General features: G+C 41.7%; 1 protein-coding gene across 9 annotated transcripts in view; it reads right to left on the bottom strand.

Moving 5' to 3' along the window:
• trioa (trio Rho guanine nucleotide exchange factor a) overlaps positions 1 to 25777 on the bottom strand; it is a 109681-nt gene continuing 83904 nt past the window's right edge. For 3 of the 9 annotated variants that reach the window (XM_058377817.1, XM_058377821.1, XM_058377823.1), the window contains 44 exons: positions 24810 to 24976; positions 24363 to 24482; positions 23521 to 23712; positions 22488 to 22637; positions 22285 to 22399; positions 20980 to 21095; positions 20439 to 20561; positions 19795 to 19989; positions 19336 to 19451; positions 18290 to 18356; positions 18075 to 18184; positions 17825 to 17894; positions 17656 to 17745; positions 17476 to 17568; positions 17245 to 17356; positions 16961 to 17151; positions 16769 to 16870; positions 15591 to 15620; positions 15321 to 15472; positions 15082 to 15181; positions 14739 to 14982; positions 14186 to 14484; positions 13905 to 14075; positions 11065 to 11160; positions 10789 to 10937; positions 10627 to 10693; positions 9424 to 9527; positions 9218 to 9287; positions 9044 to 9133; positions 8833 to 8925; positions 8671 to 8721; positions 8515 to 8592; positions 8214 to 8405; positions 7836 to 8016; positions 6675 to 7441; positions 5708 to 5955; positions 5211 to 5349; positions 5092 to 5119; positions 4838 to 5000; positions 4595 to 4716; positions 3871 to 3949; positions 3244 to 3444; positions 2996 to 3134; positions 1 to 2720 (listed from right to left, as the gene is read on the bottom strand). In XM_058377817.1, the coding sequence (XP_058233800.1) occupies positions 2175 to 2720; positions 2996 to 3134; positions 3244 to 3444; positions 3871 to 3949; positions 4595 to 4716; positions 4838 to 5000; positions 5092 to 5119; positions 5211 to 5349; positions 5708 to 5955; positions 6675 to 7441; positions 7836 to 8016; positions 8214 to 8405; positions 8515 to 8592; positions 8671 to 8721; positions 8833 to 8925; positions 9044 to 9133; positions 9218 to 9287; positions 9424 to 9527; positions 10627 to 10693; positions 10789 to 10937; positions 11065 to 11160; positions 13905 to 14075; positions 14186 to 14484; positions 14739 to 14982; positions 15082 to 15181; positions 15321 to 15472; positions 15591 to 15620; positions 16769 to 16870; positions 16961 to 17151; positions 17245 to 17356; positions 17476 to 17568; positions 17656 to 17745; positions 17825 to 17894; positions 18075 to 18184; positions 18290 to 18356; positions 19336 to 19451; positions 19795 to 19989; positions 20439 to 20561; positions 20980 to 21095; positions 22285 to 22399; positions 22488 to 22637; positions 23521 to 23712; positions 24363 to 24482; positions 24810 to 24976 (6728 nt within the window). In that variant the 3' untranslated portion in view covers positions 1 to 2174. Of the gene's footprint in view, positions 2721 to 2995; positions 3135 to 3243; positions 3445 to 3870; positions 3950 to 4594; positions 4717 to 4837; positions 5001 to 5091; positions 5120 to 5210; positions 5350 to 5703; positions 5956 to 6674; positions 7442 to 7835; positions 8017 to 8213; positions 8406 to 8514; positions 8593 to 8670; positions 8722 to 8832; positions 8926 to 9043; positions 9134 to 9217; positions 9288 to 9423; positions 9528 to 10626; positions 10694 to 10788; positions 10938 to 11064; positions 11161 to 13904; positions 14076 to 14185; positions 14485 to 14738; positions 14983 to 15081; positions 15182 to 15320; positions 15473 to 15590; positions 15621 to 16768; positions 16871 to 16960; positions 17152 to 17244; positions 17357 to 17475; positions 17569 to 17655; positions 17746 to 17824; positions 17895 to 18074; positions 18185 to 18289; positions 18357 to 19335; positions 19452 to 19794; positions 19990 to 20438; positions 20562 to 20979; positions 21096 to 22284; positions 22400 to 22487; positions 22638 to 23520; positions 23713 to 24362; positions 24483 to 24809; positions 24977 to 25777 lie in introns of those variants that run through there. The other 6 variants (XM_058377820.1, XM_058377822.1, XM_058377818.1 and 3 more) reach the window with 5 other exon arrangements.

Genomic DNA, 25777 nt, shown 5'->3' with positions numbered 1-25777 from the left:
GATGTTCCATATGTTTAATTCCAAAATAACTGATGGCCAAACTGAAAATATTTACAGCACATATCGCGTAAACACTTATGGTGTATGTACAAAGAAATATACATGCAAAAGTATAAAATAACTGAAATAAAACGTTTACAATGATCTTAAAAAACAAATGATCGAAAACAAAATGAACAAAACATTTAAACGCATCCAGTCCGACTCCCCATGATGTAACAGCATCTGTACAACTTTACAATGACAAATAAATTAGAAGACACGATATGGAACGACACAGACGGAGCCACCACGTTCCTTCCTACAGGAAATTGGCCCACCAATCCCACATTCCACTGAGTTTCAGAAACTGAATGATAACAAGCTCAATGAGGTGGACGTGACAGATACAGGCGCATCGGGACACGAACGGCGGCTGAAGGCTACGCACCGACAGAAAGGAGAAATCTCTTCAGTGCAAATTTCACTACTTGACTGAAAATCTTATCCTCTAGCCACTGTATCACCAAAAAAACATCACATCTGAGGCCTTGGACATATGATCTAAATTTGTATAAAAATTTCTATCAATGAGATATTATATAAATATTATAATTTAAAGGCTTCACATTTATGTCAATGAGTTCTTGGCATCACAAGAAGCTGTTAAATAACCAAAAACGGGCCTGATGAACCTGTAAATGTGTGAGAGTGTGAAAAGCAGGTTACTGTATTGTCTGTGAAATGTCAAGAACATTCAAATCTTATCAGACTTAAAAAATAAAGCTATGGTAAACACATGTAAACAACCTGCCATGTATAACTTAAAATAGTGAAATGTGAACTTTTAATAAAAAGCCTCATGAAGCTTGCAGAGCTTTGGTACGCTAATAATATTAACAAAAACAAACAAAAAAAAGTGACAAGAACGCATAAGTGCCATGTAGACGATGACCCCTGTGGCGCCACAGGGAAATAATACTCAACTGAAGATAAAGTCCAGGGTTAAAATAAACGCAACTAACAGCAGAACTTGCAGTACCAAGTACATGCTTGTCTATATATTTATTACAGGTACAACAAGATGTCTTCATAAATAGTTGCATAAACTGGTTAAGCGGCAACATTGCACATGATAAGAATCTGGAACATAACATACAACGTGAGTGCATTTACAGTATTCAGTCTTCCTTTGAGCTCATTCGTGAACTGCCACTCAGACCGTTTGGCTGCCCTATGGCTATCTTCCCTTGGGATTCATCATCTCTCCCGTGCTGGGATGATCTCTGTGAACAAATAGCATTAAGAAGGAAAAGAAACCATGAAATAAAATGGTAGACACTAACTATGTACAAAGTAAGGCTTACACATCTGTAAATTGCACAACACAATTTGTTCTATTTAAAGCAATTTTTCCAAAAGAAAAGAAAAAAAGTGTTTAAGAGGTTTCACTTGCAGCACTTGAAAAATTGTTACAGCTAAAATGTGGCATGATGACCGTTGTTTGACGAAGCAACTTATTAAGCTAGGCAACCAAACAACCTTTGCTTTGAATGTAAATGATTGGAAATAAACCTCCGTTTACTTTGCACCTTTCAAGCTGAATCCGAAACGTTTCTGTGGATTCTATGCATTTGTTTCTTTTTGCTTCATTAGTGTTAGAGTTTGTTCTAATGTGTACCTATTGTCACTCAAAAGTACCCCCCCTCTCCCAAATGTTTATTTTTTTACTTGAATACTGTAAAAGCGCAAAAGAACTGATTGCTCCCTCTGGCTCAGGCAAAATGGGGGGGGGGGGGTTCTCTCTCTCTCCACACTCGATTCATCTGCATCACTTTTGACACAGAAAAGATCTGCCACTGTTCGGTACAGTTTTTTCCCCACACGAATGAATCCGTGCGGTTGAATTGATCGCTGATCAGTAAAACAGTTCCATATATATTCCATTCATTAAATCTCTTACAAATCTTCATTATATTTTGAAGCAGCCAGTAGCGTAAGACTGGGAAAGGACGTTTAATCCACAGACATCGCTCGTCTCTGAACTGTGTTCTACACGGCTCTGATTGGATGAGGCAGTCATTTCCACATACTTCGATAGACGCAGGATTGACAGAAGATTCTTCTGAATCACATTTGGCTGCTGAAAGAGGATGAGATTAGCTTTTTTTTCTTTCTTTCTTTAAATTTCATCATTAGATCCTGGGTTGGAGTCTGCTGTGTAGGAAGTGTCTGATGCCCCCTAATGGCCGCAGGTCATTGTGGTGTTTGCGCCGCTCGATGAAAGAGATGAGTCTGGAGGTGTCTATGCCCTCAGTAGACCCCTGGCTACTCCCCGGCCTCAGCCAATGCTCCTGTAGGCAGACAGAAGGGGTGGGACGTTTGTTAGGCTCAGTCCTAAGCAGCAGACACACAAAGTCCCGCGCCTCCTGGCTCACACCCTGGAAGTAATCATCAGGGAAGCTGAAGTCTAGCCGGCAGATGTTGAGGCACGTCTCCTCCACACTCTCATCCAGGAAGGGTGATGCCCCGCTCAGGATCACGTAAGTGACCACTCCAAGGCTCCAGAGGTCAGAGCTTAGAGATACAGGCTCCCCTAGAATCACCTCTGGCGCAGCAAATTCAGGGCTGCCCAGGAGAGGGTGAATGTAGTGGGCAGAGTTCAGCTGCACCGCATCCCCAAAATCCGTCAGCTTCACCGTCAGCTGAGAGGAGCTCTGATCCACCACTAGATTCTCAGGCTGAGGAAAAAAAAAAAAATGTTTAGAAATTAGAAATGTAGTTTGATTCTAATTTTATTATGAACTTTATCATCAGTTATGGATATAGTGCATGGAATTCTGATATCAGCACAATTTTAATAGTTGACAGAATGGAGCCTTTGCCTCACAGCTGCTACATGTAGGACTGCATGTAAAATGTGTGCTGGAGGATAATTATATTTATGGTTTAAAATGCTGTGTTCAGGGGAACTTAATTCCATTTCCACTTAAAATCATAAATCCTATGAACTGACCTTTACATCCAGATGAACTATTCTGCAGTTATGCAGGTAGTGCAAAGCTTCTAAAATGTCCCGCAAGTAAAAGGCCACTTTCTCCTCAGTGAGGTTCCCCCAGCTGACAATGAAGTCCAGCAGACGTCCCTGATCAGCCCTGAGCACAAACACACATTCAGTCAGACACACCCACAGGCTCTGGGAAATAATGCATTTATGTACAATGTACGTGTTTGTCACTACAAAACCTAGTGCATGTAACTCACATCTCAAGGATGAGTGCGTAACTACTGGGGGTCTCAAAGATGTCCTGTAGGCTGATTATATGAGGATGCTGGAGTCTTTTTAAAATGCTGAGTTCCTGTGTGACCTGATCACGCTTCATTAGCTTCTTATTGACCAGTTTAACAGCTACAGTCCGTTTGGTTCCCTTCTGGTCACAGCGTTTCACCACAGCAAAGCGGCCCCTAACACAAAGAAGACGTTAAAAATGAATTAGACCCAAGTTAAGTAATTAGACCCAACCTCACACATCATCTCATCCTCATCCCTTAAGCTACACAGTGCTGTGACACAAGCAAGGCAGAAATGTTCAATCAACAAACTCATTTATCTTGCTACATTAAAAATTTTCTATTCTCCTATGAAAGATTCTAGTCAAGAGGCAAAATGAATTCTGTTTAAGTGCCTTTAAGCATTTAGTCTTATTAGATTTTAATTTCTAACTGCTACAGACTGAGGAGTAGCAGCGGGGCTGTGTTATGCATTTGCAATTATATAAAATGACATGAATTAAGAATCTTTTTAGTAATTAAACCCAAATTAGGCCCGAAATTCCCACCATGGCTATAACAAGCAGCTGTTCATACGAATTTAAAGGCTTTTAATCGTACCTGCCCAGTTCTGCCACCTCCGTGTAGAAAGACTCAAAGTTGTCTTTCCACATGACCCGGATTCCATCACTGGAGGTACCTACGAGGAGACATGATTCATGAGCAGGGTTTTTTTTTGGTTCATGTTCCATTTCGTCATCATTACAATAGTATTACAGTTCTGTGTGTGTGCATACACAGAATGATCATGCATAACATTATGACCACTGAGAGGCCGTGAATAACACTGATTATCTCCTCATCATGGCACCTGTTAGTGGGTGGGATATATTAGGCAGCAAGTGAACGTTTTGTCCTCAAAGTTGATGTGTTAGAAGCAGGAAAAATGGACAAGTGTAAGGATTTGAGCGAGTTTGATGAAGGGCCAAATTGTGATGGCTAGACCACTGGATCAGAGCATCTCCAAAACTGCAGCTCTTGTGGGGTGTTCCCGGTCTGCAGTGGTCAAGAAAGGAACGGTGGTGAACCGGAGACAGGGTCATGGACGGGCAAGGCTCACTGATAGCATGTGGGGAGCGAAGGCTGGCCCGTGTGATCCGATCCAACAGACCAGCTACTGTTGCTCAAATTGCTGAAGAAGTTAATGCTGGTTCTGATAGAAAGGTGTCACAGTGCATGACGGGTCAGGGCTGTTTTGGCAGCAAAAGGTGTACCGACACAATATTAGGCAGGTAGTCATAATGTTATGCCTGATCAGTGTATATATGTATGTGTGTATATTTACCCAACACCCTGAGACTGGCTGACGTCATCACACTCCCTACATCGTTGGTGGCGATACAGGTGTAAATACCATCATCTTCTGAAGCCACCCCCACGATGCGCAAAGTGGCCTCACCAGTCTCACTGCATGATTATACCATATTACATCCATCATTACATGCAGTATGGGTTTACAGTGTAGTGCGAATCTTATGATTCTGAGAGTGTATAAGAATTTATCCAATATAACGACATGTGCATGTACCTGTAAGCTATGCTGAAGTGGCCGTTGTTGCTCAGCATGCTTTGGTCGGGTCCCTTCCATGTGACAGTGGCTTTGGGGCGGCCACACACTTTACACCTCAGTGTGACACACTCGCCCTTATCACAGGTCACATCACTCAGTGGAACGAGAATCTCTGGCGGAACTGGATAAAAATCATCATCACACACGTTAAAGACAAATTACATGAAACGAGCGTTTTATAGAAAGTACCAATGGTGAATAAACAAACCTACCATCATAGATGTAATTGGGATTTAGAAGCTGCAAAATAAAAAAAGGTTATAAGTAAAAGAAAAACACCTGCATGTTGATGGACAAACTTAAATTATAGTATTAGGATTTGAGTGTGTACCTTTACAGACACCTTGTTAGGTAAACCCTCTCTGGACTTCCTGTATCCGTTTTCAAGTTTGGCCTCTTTCTTTCCCTCCTTTTCTCTCCTCTCTGATTTCTTCCGGATACGGAGGGACGTGTGCCAAGATGATGATTTCCTAGTTTTAAAAAAAATAAAAAAAATAAAAAATGTGTTCCCTTTGTAATACAGATCGTTCCACAAAGTACCGGTGTGGGTTCAGGTTTTCACTCACGCCAAGCAGAAGCCACAGCTGATTTCACCTGTTTAATTATGTGACCTTGGCTTTCAATATTCTATCAGGAGTGGCTTCTGTATGGTTAAGATGAAAACCTGCACCCACACCAGCCGTTTCCGGATTACCCTGGACATGGAAGTTATTAAAATCAAACTGCAAATCAAATCAAAGCAGAACTCGCAAGCTAAACTACGAAAAAGGCTTTCTAATCACTGAAGAAGAAACTGGAGTGTAAGTGTTTCAACGTTGTTCTACTTACTTGATGGTTCCCTCTGGGGCATCGGGGGTGCTGGCTGAGGTGTGGCCCAACACATAGCCGGGGATCCAGCCCTCAGCGGCTGGGCTCTGATCTGTGGCGGCGCGGAACACCAGGAACATATTTTGCTGGTTTGAGGCCAGGATCTGCACCACCTCACCCTGACACACATTAATCTCATCCTCTTTCAGAGCCACGTAGTCCTGCGTCACGAGCATTGTGGAAATGTTACTGCTGCTGCTGCTTTCACTCTGTAAATGTCAAAACACACAAAAATCATCTTTAGTCTGGATCACATGAGGTTATTTTTGTCAGACAATGCTTATATTTCATAGCTAGCAATTTACACAAACGTAGTGCAACACCACATTACCATATGCATGCTCCTATATGGTTAATTACCTACATGATGGTCACTGAAGACTGCATTCAAAATTGTATTTATAGCTTTTTGGCTGTCTATGATTGAGAAACCTGAGAAATCATGCATAGTGTTATCAAACATGTCTCACCATACTGTGGAGCTTAGAATAAAAAACTAGGTAGCTATATCAACAATTTTCTAAATTATCATAAAGATTATTTTCCTTTTTTATGAGGAGGATAAGAAGTGTTAACATGGCAGCAGTCCAGACAGAGGAGAAAGAGAAAGCTTATCCTCAAACAGTATAAGTAAAGTATGAAGTGAGATAGTGCTGTGAGAGTTTGCAAAAGAGGAGAGAATGTTATCTCTCCAGAATCTGCCACATACAAAGATGCAGAAGTTAGTACACTGAGTGGCAGTAAAGATGTGTTACAGTTCAGGAATGCAGAGTTGGAAATCCCAGTCATCGAAGGCAGAGAGAAGACAGATTCTAAGTGGGGGTTAGTAAGTACTTGAGTAGGCAAGAGAGGGACAAAAAGTAGCAGAATCTTGTAGAAGAGAGCTGCTGGGGTTGAGCTGCAAAAAGCGCTGAAGCAGAGCTCTTACCCCATTACTCTGGGTGGACTGCACCGACTGCTCGCTGGCCGAGGAGCATGTGCTCATGCGGTCTGCATCTTTACTGTGGCTGGAATGCCGGTGGCTTTGATTCTGATTAGGCCGGGACAGCGTTTCAGGCGCCTCGCCAGGAAAGCTGAAGGAGCCGGGCCGGCCGGCTGGAGAGCCTGGCATGGAGCTCCAGAAGCAGGCAGAGGAGGAAGGAGTGGAGCAGCCACCATTTTTTGGCCCTGGGCTGCAGGGTGCCAGGAAGTCTTTGAAGCCTGGCGTGGCCAGCGGAGTGCCCACTGGGGAGATAGTTCCCGGTCTGGGCTTCACCAGTGCTAATGGGGGCACTGTAGCTCGAGGGATCTGGGCTGGAACAGCCATATCTTGATTCTCTTTGGAAACATCCTCCAGAGGCTCACTGCGTTTAGACTGAGGACTGTCTGACAGCTTCGGCTTAGCAGAGTCTCGGCTCGTATCAGGGTCTGTAGTGCAAGAGGGGAGGGGCCTAGGGGGCATACCTGAGATTTTGTTGGGGCCATCCGGCTCACTGGCTCCGGGGCCCAGGGCAGGAGAGTGATGTCGAAGAGGCTGAGGGAGGCGGGAGGGTTGAGGGATGCGGGAGGGGCGAGAGCGACAGACAGGTGCAACTGGGACTGCCACACCCCCTCCACGAGCCATTCCCTGCCCTCCACTACTGACAGAAGAACCAATCGGAGCACCCATACTGCCTCCCACATGATTCCTCTGATAGTCAATTGGAGAAGTCAGCGCTGTAAACAAAAAGAGAGAGAGAGAGAGATCAGTAATTAGTCTCCAGAGCATTGGGCTGTTTCTATCTCTGGCAAACAATGCTCAACATAAATTTACAGAAAATCACTGTCCTGGAATATTGCTTCTTTAACAAATGTAGTAGACAAAATGTATCTACCAAATAGCTACTGATGCCTGATGACAGCCTGTAATTAAACAATTTTTATTGGTGCTGTTATGGGGAAAAACAGTAACTGGAAAGGTTTTATGACTAGTTGGTTTTTGTCTGCCCACAGACTACTAGGTTACCAAAGCCCTCATTGCTGGAGATAAGCTTTCAAAAGTGAGTTTTCAAAGCTTATCTTTGAAAGCTTCACTGTTTTGAAGCAAAACAGTGCAGTGCAGTCATTATACCAGTGAGGAAGTTGCGCTGAGTCTCCAGGATCTGGTTGATCTGCATGGTCCAGACCTGCCGGACTCCAGGGTGGGAGGAGTGCAGGAGAAAGGCCTCAATGCTGCCATTTGGCATTCTGGAGGTCAGAGTAAACTTACACGGGTCGCCGTCTATACTGTCCTCCAGGCCCAAACAGTTTACCTGTACACAAACAGTATAAATAATTATCATAACAAGCAAACACAATAAAATTATGGCTGCACATTATGACAAAAATACTAAATCTATACCGTTTGCAAATAATAATGTGTTAAATGCTGAACATGCACACCATCAAAAATACAGCCCTAGTATCAATCCAAAAGAAGCAGAAGGGGCCTGGACATATAAGAACATACCTTAATGCTGTTCTTATAAAGGAAACCAGGCATGGAGAAACCTCTCTTTTTATCCAGGGGCTCACTAAAAATTACAATCTGCTCAAAGAGGAAGACTCTTCGCTCCTTCATCCTGCCCAGCAGGCCTCCATCAGAGTCTGACACCATGAAGGTGTCCTGCAGGAGGAGACGACCCTGAGCCACTATCTTCCCCTGTAAGACAGAATAAGAACAAAACTGCATTCCCCCTTTGATGGATGATGGTAAAACAAGCTATTAGTACATATAAATTAATATTTCACTTTGACCATGACTGTCTTACATCAAATCCCTGCAGTCGCCCAACATTCATCATGTCATTGCATCGCTTCGGTACAATGCACATGACCTCGACTGCTTTCTGTAATGAAAAAACATCACTGAGCTTCATAGTGCCATCCAAATATACATCAACACTCATTAAGAACAACTTGCCCACCTCCAAATCCAGCGAGTCTAGCGCAGCTTTTTTGGAGAACTTCAGGAAATCCTAGAAAAACAAAAGTATACTTGAGCAGGAAAGTGGGATAGGCAGCTCTGTAAATTATACAAAAGCACTCTATAGTCTGGAATATTAAGAAATAGACAGAGATTATCAGACCTTGAGCAGTAGCTGGTACTTCATGATTCTCTGCACTGGTTTGATGAGTAAGTCAGTGATCTGCAGCCTGTGACCCAAACGTTGCTTTAGGTCCTGCAAGTAAAGGGCAAAATGCACGTTACATATGATGAAAAATTAAAAAGATTAGCCCAGTCGCACATATCATTTTATAGTATTTTACATCTTTGTGAGAGTTTTATTAAGCATGTACCTCAAAGTAAGTGTCAAGGTACTCTGAGACGATGTGCTCAGACTTGGGTTTGTTCTGGCAGTAAACAATGTACATGTGCAACCTCCGCTCCTGCAACGAGAGCAAACATAATAAAGATGAAGGCTTGGGAAGAGAGAATATCTGAATGTGCACTACATGAAGAAATGAACTCACGTGTTTCACAAATAGAGTGCCTAGATGATCAGGCTCATCAAGGCACTTTTCCAATTCTCCCAAAAAGAAACTGAAAGAACAGTGATTATTAGTACTAATAATGCCAGCCTATGCAGAAAGCATTTCAACAGCTCTAAATAAATAGAAAAGAATGGAAAATAAACACTGCATGTCTGCATAATTATAGCTCATGAAGGATCACATACTCCCGGTGCCAGTCATAGATCTGGTGAATGTTGCCAAACACAATCTTGTCTTTTCCTTTCATGTCATCTGGAACACCTTCCTCCTTCATCCTGGCCATATAACCCTGTTATGAGAGATGAAGCAACATTACTCAAATGCAGTGGCCTTCACTGGTGTCCTCCCTGAATTAATCCACCTCTATACCATCATTATGACGCCACAGTAATAGATACTAATCAACCGTTAAATAGTAAAGTAAAATTAGTCTACAGTATTTCACACCTCACAAGGAATAGTCCACTTTTTTACAGTCCACCTTGAAAGTGCATTTGTAAGGATGTCTGCGGCCAAATCGATTTCTTCTCCTCTGTCAGCCATTGTGAGTTAAAATATATATATTTTATTTAGTTTGTGTGGTTCGCTGCCTCTGACTACTCCAATTATCCAATCAAAGGACGGGAAATTGCTGATCGTATGCCTGCTAGATGGCCCCAGTGATGCCAACTCGAAATCTGATTGGTTAATGGAACAATTTTACTGCCACTTATTTTAAACTACTGATTCTGAAGGCCTTAAGGCAGATTTCTTTCACCCTGGCAACACATGATGTCAGCCACTGGCTGAAATATGATTGGATAAATACTCTCATCATAAATATACACTACTGGAAGCAGTGCAACCAAAAGAAAACCTATGAAAGGTAGAGAATAGACTATTGGGAATAATTTAATAAACATTCATGGAAATATATATTAAATATATTAAAATGCAAGTCAGTGATTCAGATCACTGCTGTTTAGGCCAGCAGAGAAGGCCTTGCTGGCCCTGACGGTCCGCCACTAATCAACAGTACAGTAGCAGTGCATTAAAATGCATCACCCCTAAGAACATGCTATACAAACAATCTAAATTAAGTGTTTTACTTTAAGACACAGGGCTTTTCCTCTAACCAGAACCCAAACAGAACCTTAACTAACAAAAACTTGGGTTTTATTGATTTATATGGAAGTTTTTCCATGCCAGTCACCTCTGGTTTGACGTTGCAAGCTGTGTGATTGTATGCAGAACTACTTAACAATAAACTGACACTTAATCATTTCAGCTTATCATTAGTTCCTAGTTATGTTGACCTTGAGTAGGTACCAAAAACAATACAGTATTTAGTGCTAAAAAAAAACCCATTGACTGTGCAGCAGGGGGAAAAAAAAAAAAAAGACACTTACCTCAACAACCAAACTAAGATCTCTCACATAGTCCCTCTCGGTCTCAACCAACTCCAGCAGCACATAGCTACAATTAGACAAACAGTACAGTGAGGTTCATAACAGACACAGAAAACATCCTGATGGGGAGGAAATGATTTCAGGCGTTAAGTAAAAGCTTACTGGCGTCTCTTGAGGAAGCCTGTTTTACGCTCTTCCATCTCATCGATGGGAGAAGAGGAGGAGAGGAGGGAGTTGTCAGAGGGATTGAAGGAAGGACTACTGCTGTCCCCCTGCTCTACGGACAAAGAGCTGGGCCTGTCCTCAAGAGCCTGAGCACAGACAGAACCATTACTCATATTTACTCATTAAAACATTATAATCCCATTAACTTCCTGTACCATACAATAAACATTCAACATTTCAAAACATCCTTTATCATGCTTATGTGGCACGTACCATCTTGCTTTTGACCAGCTCTTCAATGGCGCTGACTAACTCGGCAGCACTGGGCGTTTCTGAGCTGGAGGGGCGGACTGAAAGACGGGATGACGTCTGTGGAGAACGAGTTGGGGGGGGGGGGGGGGGGTAAGGCATCATATAGGCAAAGAAAACAAAAACTAAAAAATCTGCTGATAGTCTTCAGTTCTATAAGAATTGTAGAAACCTGATCTTACACCATAACCAATTAGGCAAAATCAAATTACAGTAAATGGATCTGAAAATGCAGTCACTTCGCATTTCTGAAGCTGTCCCAGATATTCTTATTGAAGAAGAATATAAATACACTGTTTTCTGGATCAACAGCCTCCTGGGCTACAGCCTATTTAGCAGTGAGAGCAATAATTTAATGAAAAACATACTCATAAACAATCAGGAATATCCTTGATACTGTGCCAAACTGTGATATGGATAGAAGTTTGTTACGGAACAAAATATGTGTCTTTAAAGGAACATTTCACTAGACATTATGTTCAGCAACACACCACTGTCAAATAAAACTAAGCACCAAGGAAATGTTGAAACCAGGAGTCGTCCACAGGCAAACTGCAGTCCAGATGCGGACCAGGAAAGTATTTGAGTGGACCAGATAGAGTACTTGAAAAAATAATGTAGCAGAGTGGTCGTAGTTTTCAAAAGCAGCTCGGCTTCTGTAGCAGATTTCTTTCGTGCTATTTACCCTCTATTGTCTGATTTGCAATCTAAAAGAGCATGGCTTTAAAAAATAAATAAAAAAGCTGAATGGATGGACAGTGTGACTTTATTTCCTCCATGTCTAGACTCCATGATGCTAGTCAAGAGATATAAAATGAAGTGTTATCACATAACAGAATATAACCACTCCAAATGAACTTATTTATAGAATAGAACAGTAATCTTTGTTGATATTTATCCAGATGGGACATTTATGTAACCAGGCCATACCAAAAATGTTTTTAGCTTATTTAACAAGAGCAAATTGAAGCCGATTTATTCGACACAGCTTCATCTGGCAAATTCACCATGCTGTTCAGGTTTTTAACTAACAGACAATACAAGTTGACAAGAGTGTGAAGTGAGACATAATATGACACTGAAAAAGCAATGTTCCTTTATGAGTCTGTATTATGAATAATCAGAAACAGTTCAGCCATAACATACAAGTAGAGTGAAATCCAGCAGAAAATCTCACCCTTGCTGTGCCTTCCAGACTTTCCAATTTGTGTCTGGGAGTGGCCTCTGGTCTGCTTAGCTTTTACATGCCAATTAGACACCAGAGTGGATAATGAGGGGTAAAGCACAGAGGAAGGGGAGGGGAGGGGTAATGGGGAATGGGAGTGGTTGTTAGAGGGGTTTGGGAGCGAGAGATGCTCTCTGTGATTCAGAGTCATTTGACACATGACCCCCTCTGACCCACATACACCCACACACTCCTCTTTGCTTCACAGCCTGCGTGCCTGCTAGTACCCTGAAGCTACATTCAAGTTATGACACACTCGGAGGCACCCAGTCGGTTGAAAATAATAATAATAATAATAATAATAATAATAATAATAATAATAGAAAAAAAATCCTCCAGCAGATCAGGAGGAGCTGGGTTTGATGATGCTTAATTATACATGATCAATTTTACATAGAAAAATGACAAATAGAAAAGTCAATACAAAAGTATAAAACTAATAGAAAAAAACATGAGGGAAATATTGCACTTGGGCAAAGCGTTAAAGCTTAAACTAAAAGAACTAGGAAGATATAGAACATCCAAGAAAGGTGAATCTGCCTCTAAAGACACCTGGGTGGTAATGACGGGGGTATTTTCTAGGGGGGGAAAAAAAAAAGTGTTGCATCTTTGTCTCCACTATTCAACCAAAGCAAGATCAAAATAAAAGCGTAAAAGAAATGGGTTTTGTGTCTTGCGACTAAGCGGAAGCATGGGAACAGAAAGCGGGATGGAGGGAGGGAGGCCATAAAGGGAAGGAGTCAAATGGAAAGGTATGGAAACTGAGATAAAACAAAGACAGGACACAAATCAACGTAATGCTATGGCAAACGATACAGCCGAGAACAAAACAAAGAGAAAAACAAATTAGTGTTACAAGCTGTTCTTTGGCACGACTGACCCCATATACACCTGGTGCATTTCAGTGAATTTGGTCACATCAGAATAAACAGCAAATTTGTGGATGAAATAAAATGCATTTAAAAAAAGTCTCCCTTCAAATTCTATATTGCTAATAATAATAATAATAATAATAATGTGTTGCGTGCTAAGATCAATATTATATAGTTGCTATAACATAAGTAATAACTATGGAACCATAAACTGTAAAGTATATAATGTCATTCATTACTATATAATTAAAATCATTTTTGGCAAGCTGCTCTGATTTAGAAGTAAGAACACACTTCAGGAAGTTGTGTTATAGGAAAATAATCAACTGACATGGTAAGAATAATTCCACTTCATGTTGGGTCTCATGCCATTGTTGATTACTTTCCTGTAACACTACGCCCTGTTGTGTTTTTTGTCTTACAGAAGTCTATAAGGCTATAATCCAAACCCATTTTAAAGCACTGCACAAAAACAAACAAACAAACAAATAGCCCAATAAGAACTGGTCAGAATGATCAGTATTAAAAGTAAGATTAAAAATTTCATTTGGAAATAAATAAATATGTGCAACATACAGTGTCTTTAGTGCAATGCTATTTATGAAATATCCTCTCTAGTTAGACTATATGGTCAGTTTTAAACTCAGATAGATGATTACAGGTCATTTGACCATCATCCCACATCTGATCTGATCCAAGGAGTTCACCTTGTCGTCCTGAGGGTCAGGTTGAAGGAGGCTGTGCTGCTGGATGGCCATTGGTGGAGGGAGGGGCACAGAGTCAGCGCCCTCCTCTCCCTCTTCCTCACCACAGCTCTGCATACCCGAGGAGGAGGATTTGGAGAGTGTGCCACTGCTCAGTCCTTCGTTCCTCACCCTCTGTAAAGAGAACCGTGGCACATGTTTACTGGGAAGAACAGCTGACCGAGCAAAAGACGTTACTAACATGATAAATTTCAGTCTCAGTGGCAGAGAGAGTCTGGTCCGACCTCTTCCACAGTCTCGTCCTGTGGTGTAGCAGCGCTGTCGTCGGAGTCTTTCTGCGAGCCCACTTCTGCGCTCTTGCGCACATCGGCACGGCTCTTCTTGTGCTTGTGTGCCAGTTTCTTCACATGGCCGTCTGCCTTACCGCTGCTCAGTCTCCTCACAGGGCTGGTCAGCCACTTGCGTAAGGTATTGCCTGGTCTCTTGGGTCCTGGAGAACTCTGAGAACCCATCATGTGCCCAGGCTGCAGGGTGGCAGATGAGCCAGGGAGGATGGCATCATTGCTGCACACTGATAGTGTGTCTGGAGAGAAAAAGATAGTGCCAGTGAGTCAGTTTACTCGGTATAAATAACTTCTTGTAGGTCAAAAATGTGTGGCAGTCCGGGAAACCTGTCAGATGCCGCTCAAGGCTAAATGCTTGCCATGAACCAAAAAGGATTTCCTCTGCACTGTAACTTATACTTAAACATTAAATATTTCAGTAAAATAAAATGCTAAATTATGACTGACAGACTTTTGGACAGTGCTGCACAGTATGTATGTTTGCTCTTCTCACCTTTGTGGTTAAAGATTCCCTCCATCTCCATGCTGCTGCGAGAGTGAGCGATGCAGAGCATGGCACAGGGTACAATACCCTCAAGGGCCGGTGAGCGGTCAGTGGTACGCACTAAGCACCAGTCGGGTTTATCGTGGAGCCGCTCGAGCACCTCCACTGTCTGCCCCCTGCGCACACTCAGCTCATTATTGTTCCCTGCCATGAAGTCATGGATAACCACAGTGAGCTCGCAGCCTCCGGACAGCTATGTGACCAAAAGAAAGAAAACACATCATGTTTAGAAGCGTGTAAAAACACCACAGGTATGTGCAGAAGGTGAGAGGTGGAATGATTGAGCTGTAACCTTGTCGCTGTCCAGTGTATTCTGAGAGGTGCGGGAGGCCAGGGAGATGGTGTCTGGCTGACTGCTGCCTTCACCCTGACTGTCCAGGTCCTCTCCATCTCTGCACAGAGAAACACACAGAACATGAGCATCTATAATCCTATAACATACTAAAAAATAAAGTGCAAACCTACTGAAACACAAGAAAAGTGTAACAACTGAAATGTAATTGTAGTAGAGTAGAGGAAGGTTTTACTGGCCTGAGGTTGTACCTGCGGGCCTTGTGTTTGGCTGTGGAAGGCTTTGGGATGTGGATAGGTTCTTTCAGCGCACCCTTAAGGTGAACTGTGCGCTCCTGAATCACCTCACGGATGTGTTTTATCCAGTCCTGCTTGTTTTCAATACTGGAGGCCTGTGTGTATGTGAGAGAGAATACAAGGAAGAGGAATAAAACAGAAGCAGGGCACTCGCTTAACTCTTGCATCAAATTGTAATCTAAGGGTTAACTGTCAGTGCTGGGCTATACTCACCATCGCTCCATGTTTGCATCCCTGACTTAGCTTAATTTGAAATATAGAAGAAAATTTCACTACTTCGGAAATTTGAAATACACAATACAAAACTGACAAAACTGGCTTTGAAGACAGATGGACAACACTGACTTTCTTTTAACCCCAATTTTGATCATGCATTAGAAAACTCTTCTGCATCGTGCTCAGCATTTCAAACTAGTCAACAGTTCTCAGGACAGTCACAAAATATTAACGTAACTGAGACGGGTCACACAAACTGAGAGACAGAAAAATATGTTGTAGAGAGTGTTCACGTGGAAGGTTAACAGCCACAATGGACTGGGTATTGGGAATATAATTTCAGCTGAAGTCCTGCTGCAGAGACATCAGTGAATGGATCTGCTCTTGTATTGGTCCTTTTCCAAAACAGCAGCTTTATTAATTGTAATAACTAATTATAATACCTTTCATAGAACAGCATTTGTGTACCAGCTTAAATATATACGCGAGTATAAATAAAATATATATATAATTTAATATTTTATGATCATAAAAACAAGTTCACTTTTCTCTAAAAAAAAATGTGGCTAAAAGTAAACTGACTACAATTATTAACATAATAATTCTTAAAATTCTGCTCTTTAAATCAGCATATTGGTGACCTAAAATAAATTCAGAACCCATCAATAATATATATAACTGGGACACAGCTTAGAAAATCCCTTGAGGTTCTTTTCACTGACCAAATATTAAAGCAAACCACTGAACTGAACTAGTTCTGGGAAAGTAATTAGCTTTTGCACCAGGGAGAGCGGGAAGAACTAAGAATAAGCAAATAATAACGATAAATTCTGAAAACTAGATAAAGTAGAGTTTATGCTTCTCATGCATAAAGAGTTTAAAGTATATTTCAAAAGGCAGTGGGTGTTGCAGATCTTTGAGCCAGCGTGGACATAATATGCCACCAAGACTGATTAATATTCAGAGATGCAAACATTTATATAACAAGCTTCACAGCTCACATATGTAGGGAGGAGTTAGAAATCACCCTGAGACAGAATAGACAGATAGAAAGATGAGAACACAAAGCTACGCAACCACCGTAGAGCTCGAGACCACAGCCATGCCACCAAGCAGAACCAGAAAGTGGGAGAAAATAAACATACACAGAACAAACAAAAGTGAGAGACGCATACCTTAAGAACAATCTTGTTGTCAGAGGTTGGTGTCCGTCCCACCCAGAGGGCAAATTTACACGGATCTCCCTCAACATGTTCGGTAACACCCAACTCTGAAGTCTAACCACACACACAAGGACAAGTTACATTCATTACCTAAAGAACTATAAAGTAAAACTGATCATCCTGACGTCTTGAGAGAAAACATACAAAGAGTTTGCTCTTGTAGATGTATTTGCTCCTGCCATTGGAATCTTTAACCTCCTTGCTGAAGACAAGAGACATCTCGAAGAGGAAGAGGTGGCGCTCTCTGCCCTTCCTGATCAGAGTCTTGGGATCCCAAACCTGGAAGGACTCCTGGAGGATCAGTTCTCCCTGAGACTCGATGTTCTCATCAAAACCTGAGAAAAGAGGACACATGACAGTCAGTCATATCACGTACATGATAATGGGTGTATGTGCATGTGCATGCATGCCTGGGCACGTGTTAATACCTTCCAGCATGCTAAGATGCATGGCATCATTGGCCCTCTTCGGTACACTGAGCATGACCTCCAAGCCGTCTTTGATTTCTCCTTTGCCCTCCTCACAACATGTCAGCAGCTCCTACATACACAACACAATGACGCATTAGAAAATGCACAAGTTCCCTTTAACCTTTCTGTGAGACTCAAAAGGATTTCATGTGCTACTGTGAAGGTCAGTGCTGTCAGAGACGTTCTAACCTTGAGCAGCAGCTGGTATTTGGTTATTCTCTGCACTGGTTTGATTAGATAGGATGAGATGGAGTTAGCCAGACGGTGCCTCTGCTGGATCTCCTGTGAGGTCACAGATTTATAGTCACATTATTTATTTGAGATCCTAACAATGTTATCGTGGCTATTGGGACAGAAGCAAGCTCTTACATCAAAGTAGGATCCAGCATGCTCGAGAATGAGCTGTGTGGAGTCGGGTTTGTTTTTGCAGTAGTTTACATACATCTGGAATTTGTCAGCCTGCAAAAGAACAATTAAGGGTTATTTGCTGAAATTAAAAAAATATATTTACATTAAGCTTTACATAGAGCAAGCTTACCCAGGTCACAAAACAGTGACCCACATCCTCTGGAAGCTGTTCGTACTTCTCCAGCTCTTTCAAAAAGATACTGTGAAGGACAGAGAGAAAGAGAGAGAGAGAGAGAGAGAGAGAGAGAGAGAGAGAGAGATGCAATAATCTATCCATGGTGGTTCAGGTCAATAGTTTATTGTTTATTAATACAATACTACAGCAGATCCCCAACACTTTAAAAAGCAACTCTGACTAAAAGTCATGCACAAAAACTCACTTGTGATGGAATTCATAGAGGTCCTGCATGTTGCCGAAAATGATGTGCTCTTTGTTGACGATACCTGGTGGGATTTCCTCGACACCACTGGTCATTTCCCAGAGATATGTCTGCAGGACAGCACAGTAAAGATGATTTATTCCAAAATAAAAAACATTTCTTTAAAAAATGAAATAATAAGAATAATAAAAAATTGTTATATAGGCATTACTTACATCCATACACTCTCTCAAGTCTCTCACATAGGCCTTCTCTGTCTGAATCAGCTCTGCCATGATGAAACTGCACACACACACACACACACACAATAAATTCAAATAGGTAATAAGCAGGCCCAAAGTATATAAACTGATGACAGAAGTATTCATGATACGCTGTAACAGCAAAAACCCAGCGCTGAAATTCATTTGCTCTAAGCATGCTCATTGAAATTCAAGCGCAGTCTCCTAGATATTGCATGTCACAAATCAATTATGAGAATTTATGACAGCTTTATGCATGGCTATATAATATGTCATTATCACTCATCGGCGAAACACCTCCTGCTTTGAAACTGCACTATAAATAACAATGCGGTGCAACGCAGACATGGACGCTACGAGCGGTTTTAAAACAAGATGAACATACATAACTTCTAATAGTAAAACTTCTCCATCACGGTTAATGGAATCAAGAAAATGCTGATATCCACAAAAGTCAAGCAGACACCTTCTACCATAGCGTGGAGGGAAGAATGTGGGGTGTGTATTATACAGGAAAGTTGCTTTGACAAGGACATTTTTGAAAGTGCTTACATATGAATTGTTTTATTTTCTTGGCCATGCTTTTGGAAAAGATCCATCCTTTACACACTGTTTTCTAGTCATTATATATACTTTTGGTCTCAATAGTGTGGAGTATATACTGTGCAATATACTATGAGCTGTGCAGTGGAGTATCTTCTAGTTCTTTATATAGTTTTAGTCACAAATGGCTGAGGTGACCCAAAAGACAGAGCTTTTCCAACCTGAAATACTCAACCCTGGCTCAGTCTAACCTCTACAGGGGGAACACTTGTGCTAATCATGCATCATAACCCGAGTGACGTGTAGTGTGTTCATTAACAGTGTGAAAATGTCTCTACTCCGGGTTAAGAACGATAATAAGCCGAGGTTAAGGGCAGTGTGAAAAGCCTCGTTGTGCAGTTGTGCTTGCTGTGTAATGGCATGATTTGTGCCGCGGTGTAAGATGATACAGTAGGGAAGCATCTGAGAACACATACTCCTTCCTGCGAGCAGATTTACGCTTCTCTTCATTCAGCTCATGAGCAGCATCCCTTAGTTTCACCTCTGACCCTGGGGCACTGGCAGGAATAATATCCAACTGTAGGTCTTTGCTCTGAAAAAGAAAAATTAATCATCAACGAAAAAAAAAAAAGAATACATATCAAAACAGACAACCAGTAAACTGTTTAGCATCTTTAACATGAAAAGAGCATGTTGCAGCTAACCTTGCTGAAATATATGGCACGTTTTCAAAAAATCTGCTGTCTTTTCCCACTATTACCTGTAAGGCTTTAAAAATATGTAGGTGGATACTTCAACTGATGATCTTATTTAAAGTACATCCCTTTTTTGCACAGAAAAACAACCTCCAAACTTCATCAAATCTACAGCTTGATGCTCACTGACAGCAGATTGTGCTTTGTGGTAAAGACAGACAGCAGATGGGAGAAACTTACCGCCTTGTTTGAGTCAGAAGAGATGCCCAGTGCTTTCTCCAGTGAGGTGCGGTATTTGTCCATGCGCAGGGAAAAGTCCCGGTAGCGCTTGTCCACAGCAGTCACCCATTTCTTGATCTCGGCAGCATGAGCGTGACCTTTATCGCAGAAGCCGTCAGCCAGCTGGATCAACAGCTTCACCCTCTCTTTGGTTTGCTGAGGATGTAGAGAGGAAGAGACACAAAGGATGTTAACGTATCTATTAAAATATCATTTGAACCCATTTAAAATATTCTATGTTCAAAAATAAACTAAATCCATATTTAGTTTGATTTACTGACAGTCACTGCTACAGCTGGACATCACAAGCTAATCTCATACATACCGCGGCTTGAGTAAGTATTCGACCACCTTGGACTACTACATTATGTTGTGTTTCAACTTGGAACCAAAATGGATTTCATGTTCAAGGTGTGTGCATAATTACACAAAGCAATGTAAACACAACCTAAACTACAGAGACGTCTGACCAAATCATTCAACAAAATAGGAATCTGCCATTTAAAAATGATGATTTTTACTTCTGAGATACTTTGAATATGTCTTCTACACTTTCTGTAAGTAAGAGGTGTGGAAAAGCTCCAGCAGTGAAGCGAGTAAGCTACCCTGGCTGTAATGTGGAAGTCCTCATGCTCCTTCAGCAGCTCCTGAGTGTGGTGGATGCTGGAGCCTGTGGACGTGTGTGTGGACAGGTAGAACTCGCCAGTGTCATGGATCCACTCAAGAGCCTGTAACACACACGTTAATACACTTCAGGACCTGCTTATAGTATTTACCTTCAGAGCAGTTCATTTTATTTGGAGATCACTGAGCATAACAACTCGAGGCTCTGAGATGAGTTCAGTGTCAGAAGCAGACGAGCGGTCAGTGTAAGCAGAGGGACAGATGGTCGGGCGGTGCTCTGCAGTGCAGCACTCTTTAGCAGTGAGTGTTGTGTGGAAACAGAGCTAATTAGCTTAATGAGGATGTTGAAAATGGTAATTAAAGGCAACACAGTGTGGTATAAGTTTGATTGTGACACTCTGCAACAGGAAAACAAATGTGAAAGATAGAGAGATGGAAAAAAAACCCGAGGCAGACAGTAAACATGAGCAGATGAGTATGTGTGTGTGTGTGTGTGTGTGTGTGTGTGTGTAAGAGACAAACCTGTTTGGCACTGCGCTCAAACACCACATATTGCTGGCACTGGTCCAGCCTCCTCTTCCTCATTGTCCAGAAGTGCAGGACACGATTCTCCCTCTGCAGCAACTCATTCAAGATGTCTGAACAAAACAAACACATACAAAAGCTTTTTTTTTCCACTATACAAAAACAGAACTTTGACATCAAATACCTAACCTTTCGATTAACCACAAAGTTCATGTTCAGGATACCTAGGAAGACTAGTACTAGTAACAGGAAGCAATGGTACTGAGGCAGGAGAACCAGCAGAACCATTACTGATTGACTGGGCAGAACAGTAACTGTCTCTAGCACACAGAGAGTTTAGCACATTGCCGAAACCCATAGAATGTTGTTTTTTTATATTCTTGTATGAATTTTTTCAGTTTGAGTTTGTTTTAAAAGAAAGTAAATTCAGTGTTACTAAAAACAAGCTGACCAACAAACTGCCTACTGGAAAAGTAAACAAGGGTTATTCAGACATTTCCACTACTATCGTCATCGTGCCCCAAAATGATCATTTTTGTAGTCAAGCTGGATCCTTTTCAAGGACGTTCTTGTTATTAATATGTGCATTGGTCAAAAAGAAAACATCCAAAATGTCCACTTGAACCACTGCCTCATTTAGTACTTCTAATCATTTTACACTCCTCAGCTTGAAAAGGATTATGTCTGTTAAGCACCAGCCATCATTTATGTCTATAGCTGGAGGAAGAGGACATGCACTTGGTAATGAGGTGCGTCTCTGAATGTGTGCATCATGTGAAGACAAAGGATGGATCCACCCCCTGAGACAGTGTGTCTAGTTCTGCAGTGCTGAGGCCTGACCCACTTACTGTTTCCAGATTCGTGAGTCATTAAATCACGGAACAGAACAGAATGGAACGGGGGGGGGTGCAGATATACTGCATGCTACAAACTGGGCTAAACTAGATCTAAGTGGGTCAGTTGCTGCAACCACAACTCTTGTCAAAAAAGACAAAACCATGTGATGTCACTCTTCTCCACTAGATGTCACAACAGAGCTTAAATTCAATGCTAAACAACCCAAAAATGAAATGCATATTTCTCCTGTAGGCAGACCAGCTGTGTTTAGATATGCCTCCAGAGACAACAGCCAGAAAAACACGGGTTGGTAAAAGCTCAACCGCAGGAAATCAGCGTGTACAGTGTGTGTATGAAATAAAAAGCACCGTCATAGGCACAGTCATTTGTTAGCAGTGCTTTGTAAGTGAATCACTGCAAACATCCTGAGATACCCTGTCCTCCTACAGCGCTCCACGAACTCACTTTTGACCTGCTGCTCGGGTGCTTTGACGTGACTCAGCATCCCAGGCATGTTCACACTGTTCCTGTGCATGTACTTGAGGAACACATCAGCGTTACGTCTGGCCAGGGTGCATGCCTGAAAGCAGACGAACATAGAAATGTATGAATCATTAGAGTTCATTAAAAAGCTGCAGTGATACTGGAGTCTAAAGGGATCACGGTACCTTGAGGAAGGCCTCTTTCTGCTCCAGGTGTTTGCTGATCATAGGGGTAACGTGATCTGTCTCACAATTAGGACCCAGTTTGTCTGCTCCACCACACCAGTCCTCCTCCCGCTTATACTCCTGCTCCAGACTCTCCAATACACTGCACACCTGTAGAGCAAACCAAACATTACAAACACCAAAGCCTGCCAGCTGTATCAGAGCACAAGATTCCACAAGTCTAAGTTTTGACCAAAAGAAAGTTTTCCGTGCCAACAATGTTACCGTGATGTCAGAGAAACATGCATCAAAATCCTTTCTAGCTGTGTTCTTCCTCACAAAGTCGGCATAGCCACATTCCACTGCATAATAGACTCAAAGTCTAATCAGTTCAGTTTGTGAAGAGATACTGGCTGTAAAAATGTCCACAATGCTCCACACTATCACATCATAATCAAGACAACAAGGAGCGCTTACACACTCTGTAGAGATGGAAAGATTTTAATGTGTAAATGACCTAATTATAAGAAATGTAATCAATCGACTGAATTAATCAGTGGTTACCTCTAGCTGTGAATATTGCACCGAGACATATTTATTATCAGTCCTGAAGCAGACAAAAATCTTTCTGAAGCAGTGTGAAGCTAAAATTGCAGCATACATAATGACCTACTGCATGCTTCAACACAACAAATGTCTTCTGCATGTTTGTACATGCACTGGTGGCCACCCATTTGTTTTTGTTTTTTTACAGATCTAGCTTGTTACACACATCTGCACTCTGTAATGACCCTCCTTTTTCAATGCGACTTTAACTGTGAATATGTATTTAAAGAAACGGTTTGTAATTTTAACTGATTAGCTTCCCTCTCTTCTCTAAATAACCCTGACCTGTGTGCTAAAACACTGCATGCCTCACAAATTTTCTTTAAAGGAAAAGGGGCCCCGCTGCTGTTCCGGCTGGAGACAGACCTCAAAGAGTGTTTAACAAGCGTAATGTGGTGTGTTGTTTTTACATGTTTCAAAGTGTTTCTATCTGAGCCACTGATCTCACCTGTTCAGATGTCTTGTAGAAGGCCACGGAGGCATTGACGAGTTTGAGACGATCCTCCATCTTGAGCATGAGCTGCTGCCAGTGAGATGCCACGTTCTCGGCGCAGTCACGGATCATGTCCATGTCGTAGTGATTGGCCTGCAGCATCGCCTCTGCCTTCTGCTGGACCTGCAGAGCGCTCTGGTGGGTTTTCTGCTCACAGACAGACAGTATAGAGACACAGTTCCATTAAATACATGTAACAGGGGAAAAGATAACCTGGCTAGAAAAGACTGGTGAAATTAGATGATAATGAATAAATAACCAAGCATGTTTGGGCAGAGAGAAAGATCAGTCATTAATCCACTCCTGAAAGAAATTAATTCCATGAATAACTGCTGAAAGTCATCCTATTGGTCATTTATAGTTCCACTATAGAGAATTCTATCACTACCAAGGGCTGCAAGAATGAATATTGAGATCTCTCGGAAATGAAGAGGCAATTATGACAGGCTGCTTTGTCTATCCAAGCTGCTATCACTCCCAGCCACACATGCAGATGTAATCTGCCCTTTAGAGGGAAAAAAAAAGAACAGCAAAACTTGGCAGGCTTCCTCTGCTCTGCAACAAAATGAGTCTGTTCAAGCGTTTTTGATCAAATGAGTCTCTAACGGTTGTTTCTAAATAATGATGAAAATATACCGGACTGTAAGCTGCAGTTATTATGCTGTTATTAGATATGTATGCTTGCACTTTAGCCTTTTGTAGTACAGAAGCAACAAACTCTCAAGAGGCTGGAGAGGCAGTAAAGAGGGAGCTAATGAGAGGAGGCAGAGGAAAGTGCTGGAGAGAAATAAATGTACCTCGATAGCATGCTGGAACTGCTCATGCTCTCTCTGCAGCTGCTCGGCCTCCTGCAGAGAACTGGCTGTGATCAGGCCAGCATTCAGCATGGATTCACCATTACGGATCCAGCCCAGGACCTGAGAAACACACACACACACCTCTTAGATAACTCTGACATTTACCTGTTTCGGCTGTGGACAGTGAGGTTTAAGATACATTTAGTCATTTAATAAATATCTACAAATACTTGTTTATGATGTGCATTAATCAAATAACACAATAGCATAGGAGAAGAGGTCTGTATATATGATTATCATTTATGACTTGCTTCATTTACACTGTTTTAAAACAAAGCATCAATTATTTAACAATTAAATAAATTTCTAAAATGTGATATTATATGGAATCAATAAAAAATAACGATATCAGGCTCAGGATTCAGGGAAATCAGGATTCAGGGTTACCTGCTTGACTTCTGCCTGTAGGTGGCGTAGCTGCACACACTGCTCCAGGTGGCGGCGGTGCTGCTCTGCAGCCACATCCAGCTCCTGCTGCTTCTCATGCAGGAACTCCAGAAGATCCTGAACACGTGTAGCCATGTCCACATCCCGGTCACACAGCAACTCCACACCTACACACATACACAGGTACAATAATAAGACTCATGGACCCACTCTGCATGAAGGGGGTGTGTTGATAAGCCCAACAGCAGCAATGCAAAGCAGAGAATGTGTGAAAATGTCCATGTCTGCTGCATCGCTCAGGGCAGAATAAAAGGAGTACCAAAAGCTTGGATCAGTAAGTACTTTAAGCGAAAGCTGCATGTCTATCCACGCTTGTCATGACGTCATGTATGCTTCAACAGAATGACAAATATTTCTTGAAGGTTTTGTAAACAATGCACTCAGGGCCCTGAGTTTCCTGTGGCCTCCAGACTAAAAAGGCCACAAAGATGCAATAGAAAATCTATGCTGTGGAATTTTTTTGTATTCAGCCAGAAACCCTTTCTTCATGTTGCTTCAGAAATCCAGGATAAGACGATGCCAAGGTTTCTAATGCAACAGAAAATCTGTAATGATCAATATTCAATCAATCAGAGGTCATTTTTAACACCAGAGGACCAGATTTGTTAAATGTGAGCATATAAACATATAAAAATATTTATTTATATACATTTCTAAAAGCATGATCTAATTTTGTTATTGTTTAATAAGCCATGATGACTAATAGATTAGCAACAAATCTGACAGCAGCTTTAAAGAACAAAAGATTTGCAGCAGGTTCAACCCACTGATAGAAAACAGGATCCTTGACATAACCCTGAAAACACACCTTAAAGGAGCAGTTTGGGGTAATTCTGCTCAGACTGGAGGTGGGGCTTATTTCTAGGCCCCACCCCACTCCACATTAAAATGTAAACAGAAGCCTGAAA

Source organism: Hemibagrus wyckioides, linkage group LG24 (assembly GCF_019097595.1).
Source record: "Hemibagrus wyckioides isolate EC202008001 linkage group LG24, SWU_Hwy_1.0, whole genome shotgun sequence".
Classification (NCBI taxonomy): Eukaryota; Metazoa; Chordata; class Actinopteri; order Siluriformes; family Bagridae; genus Hemibagrus; species Hemibagrus wyckioides.
Note: the sequence above shows the minus strand (reverse complement) of the source record. Positions and strands in the feature narration are given on the sequence as shown.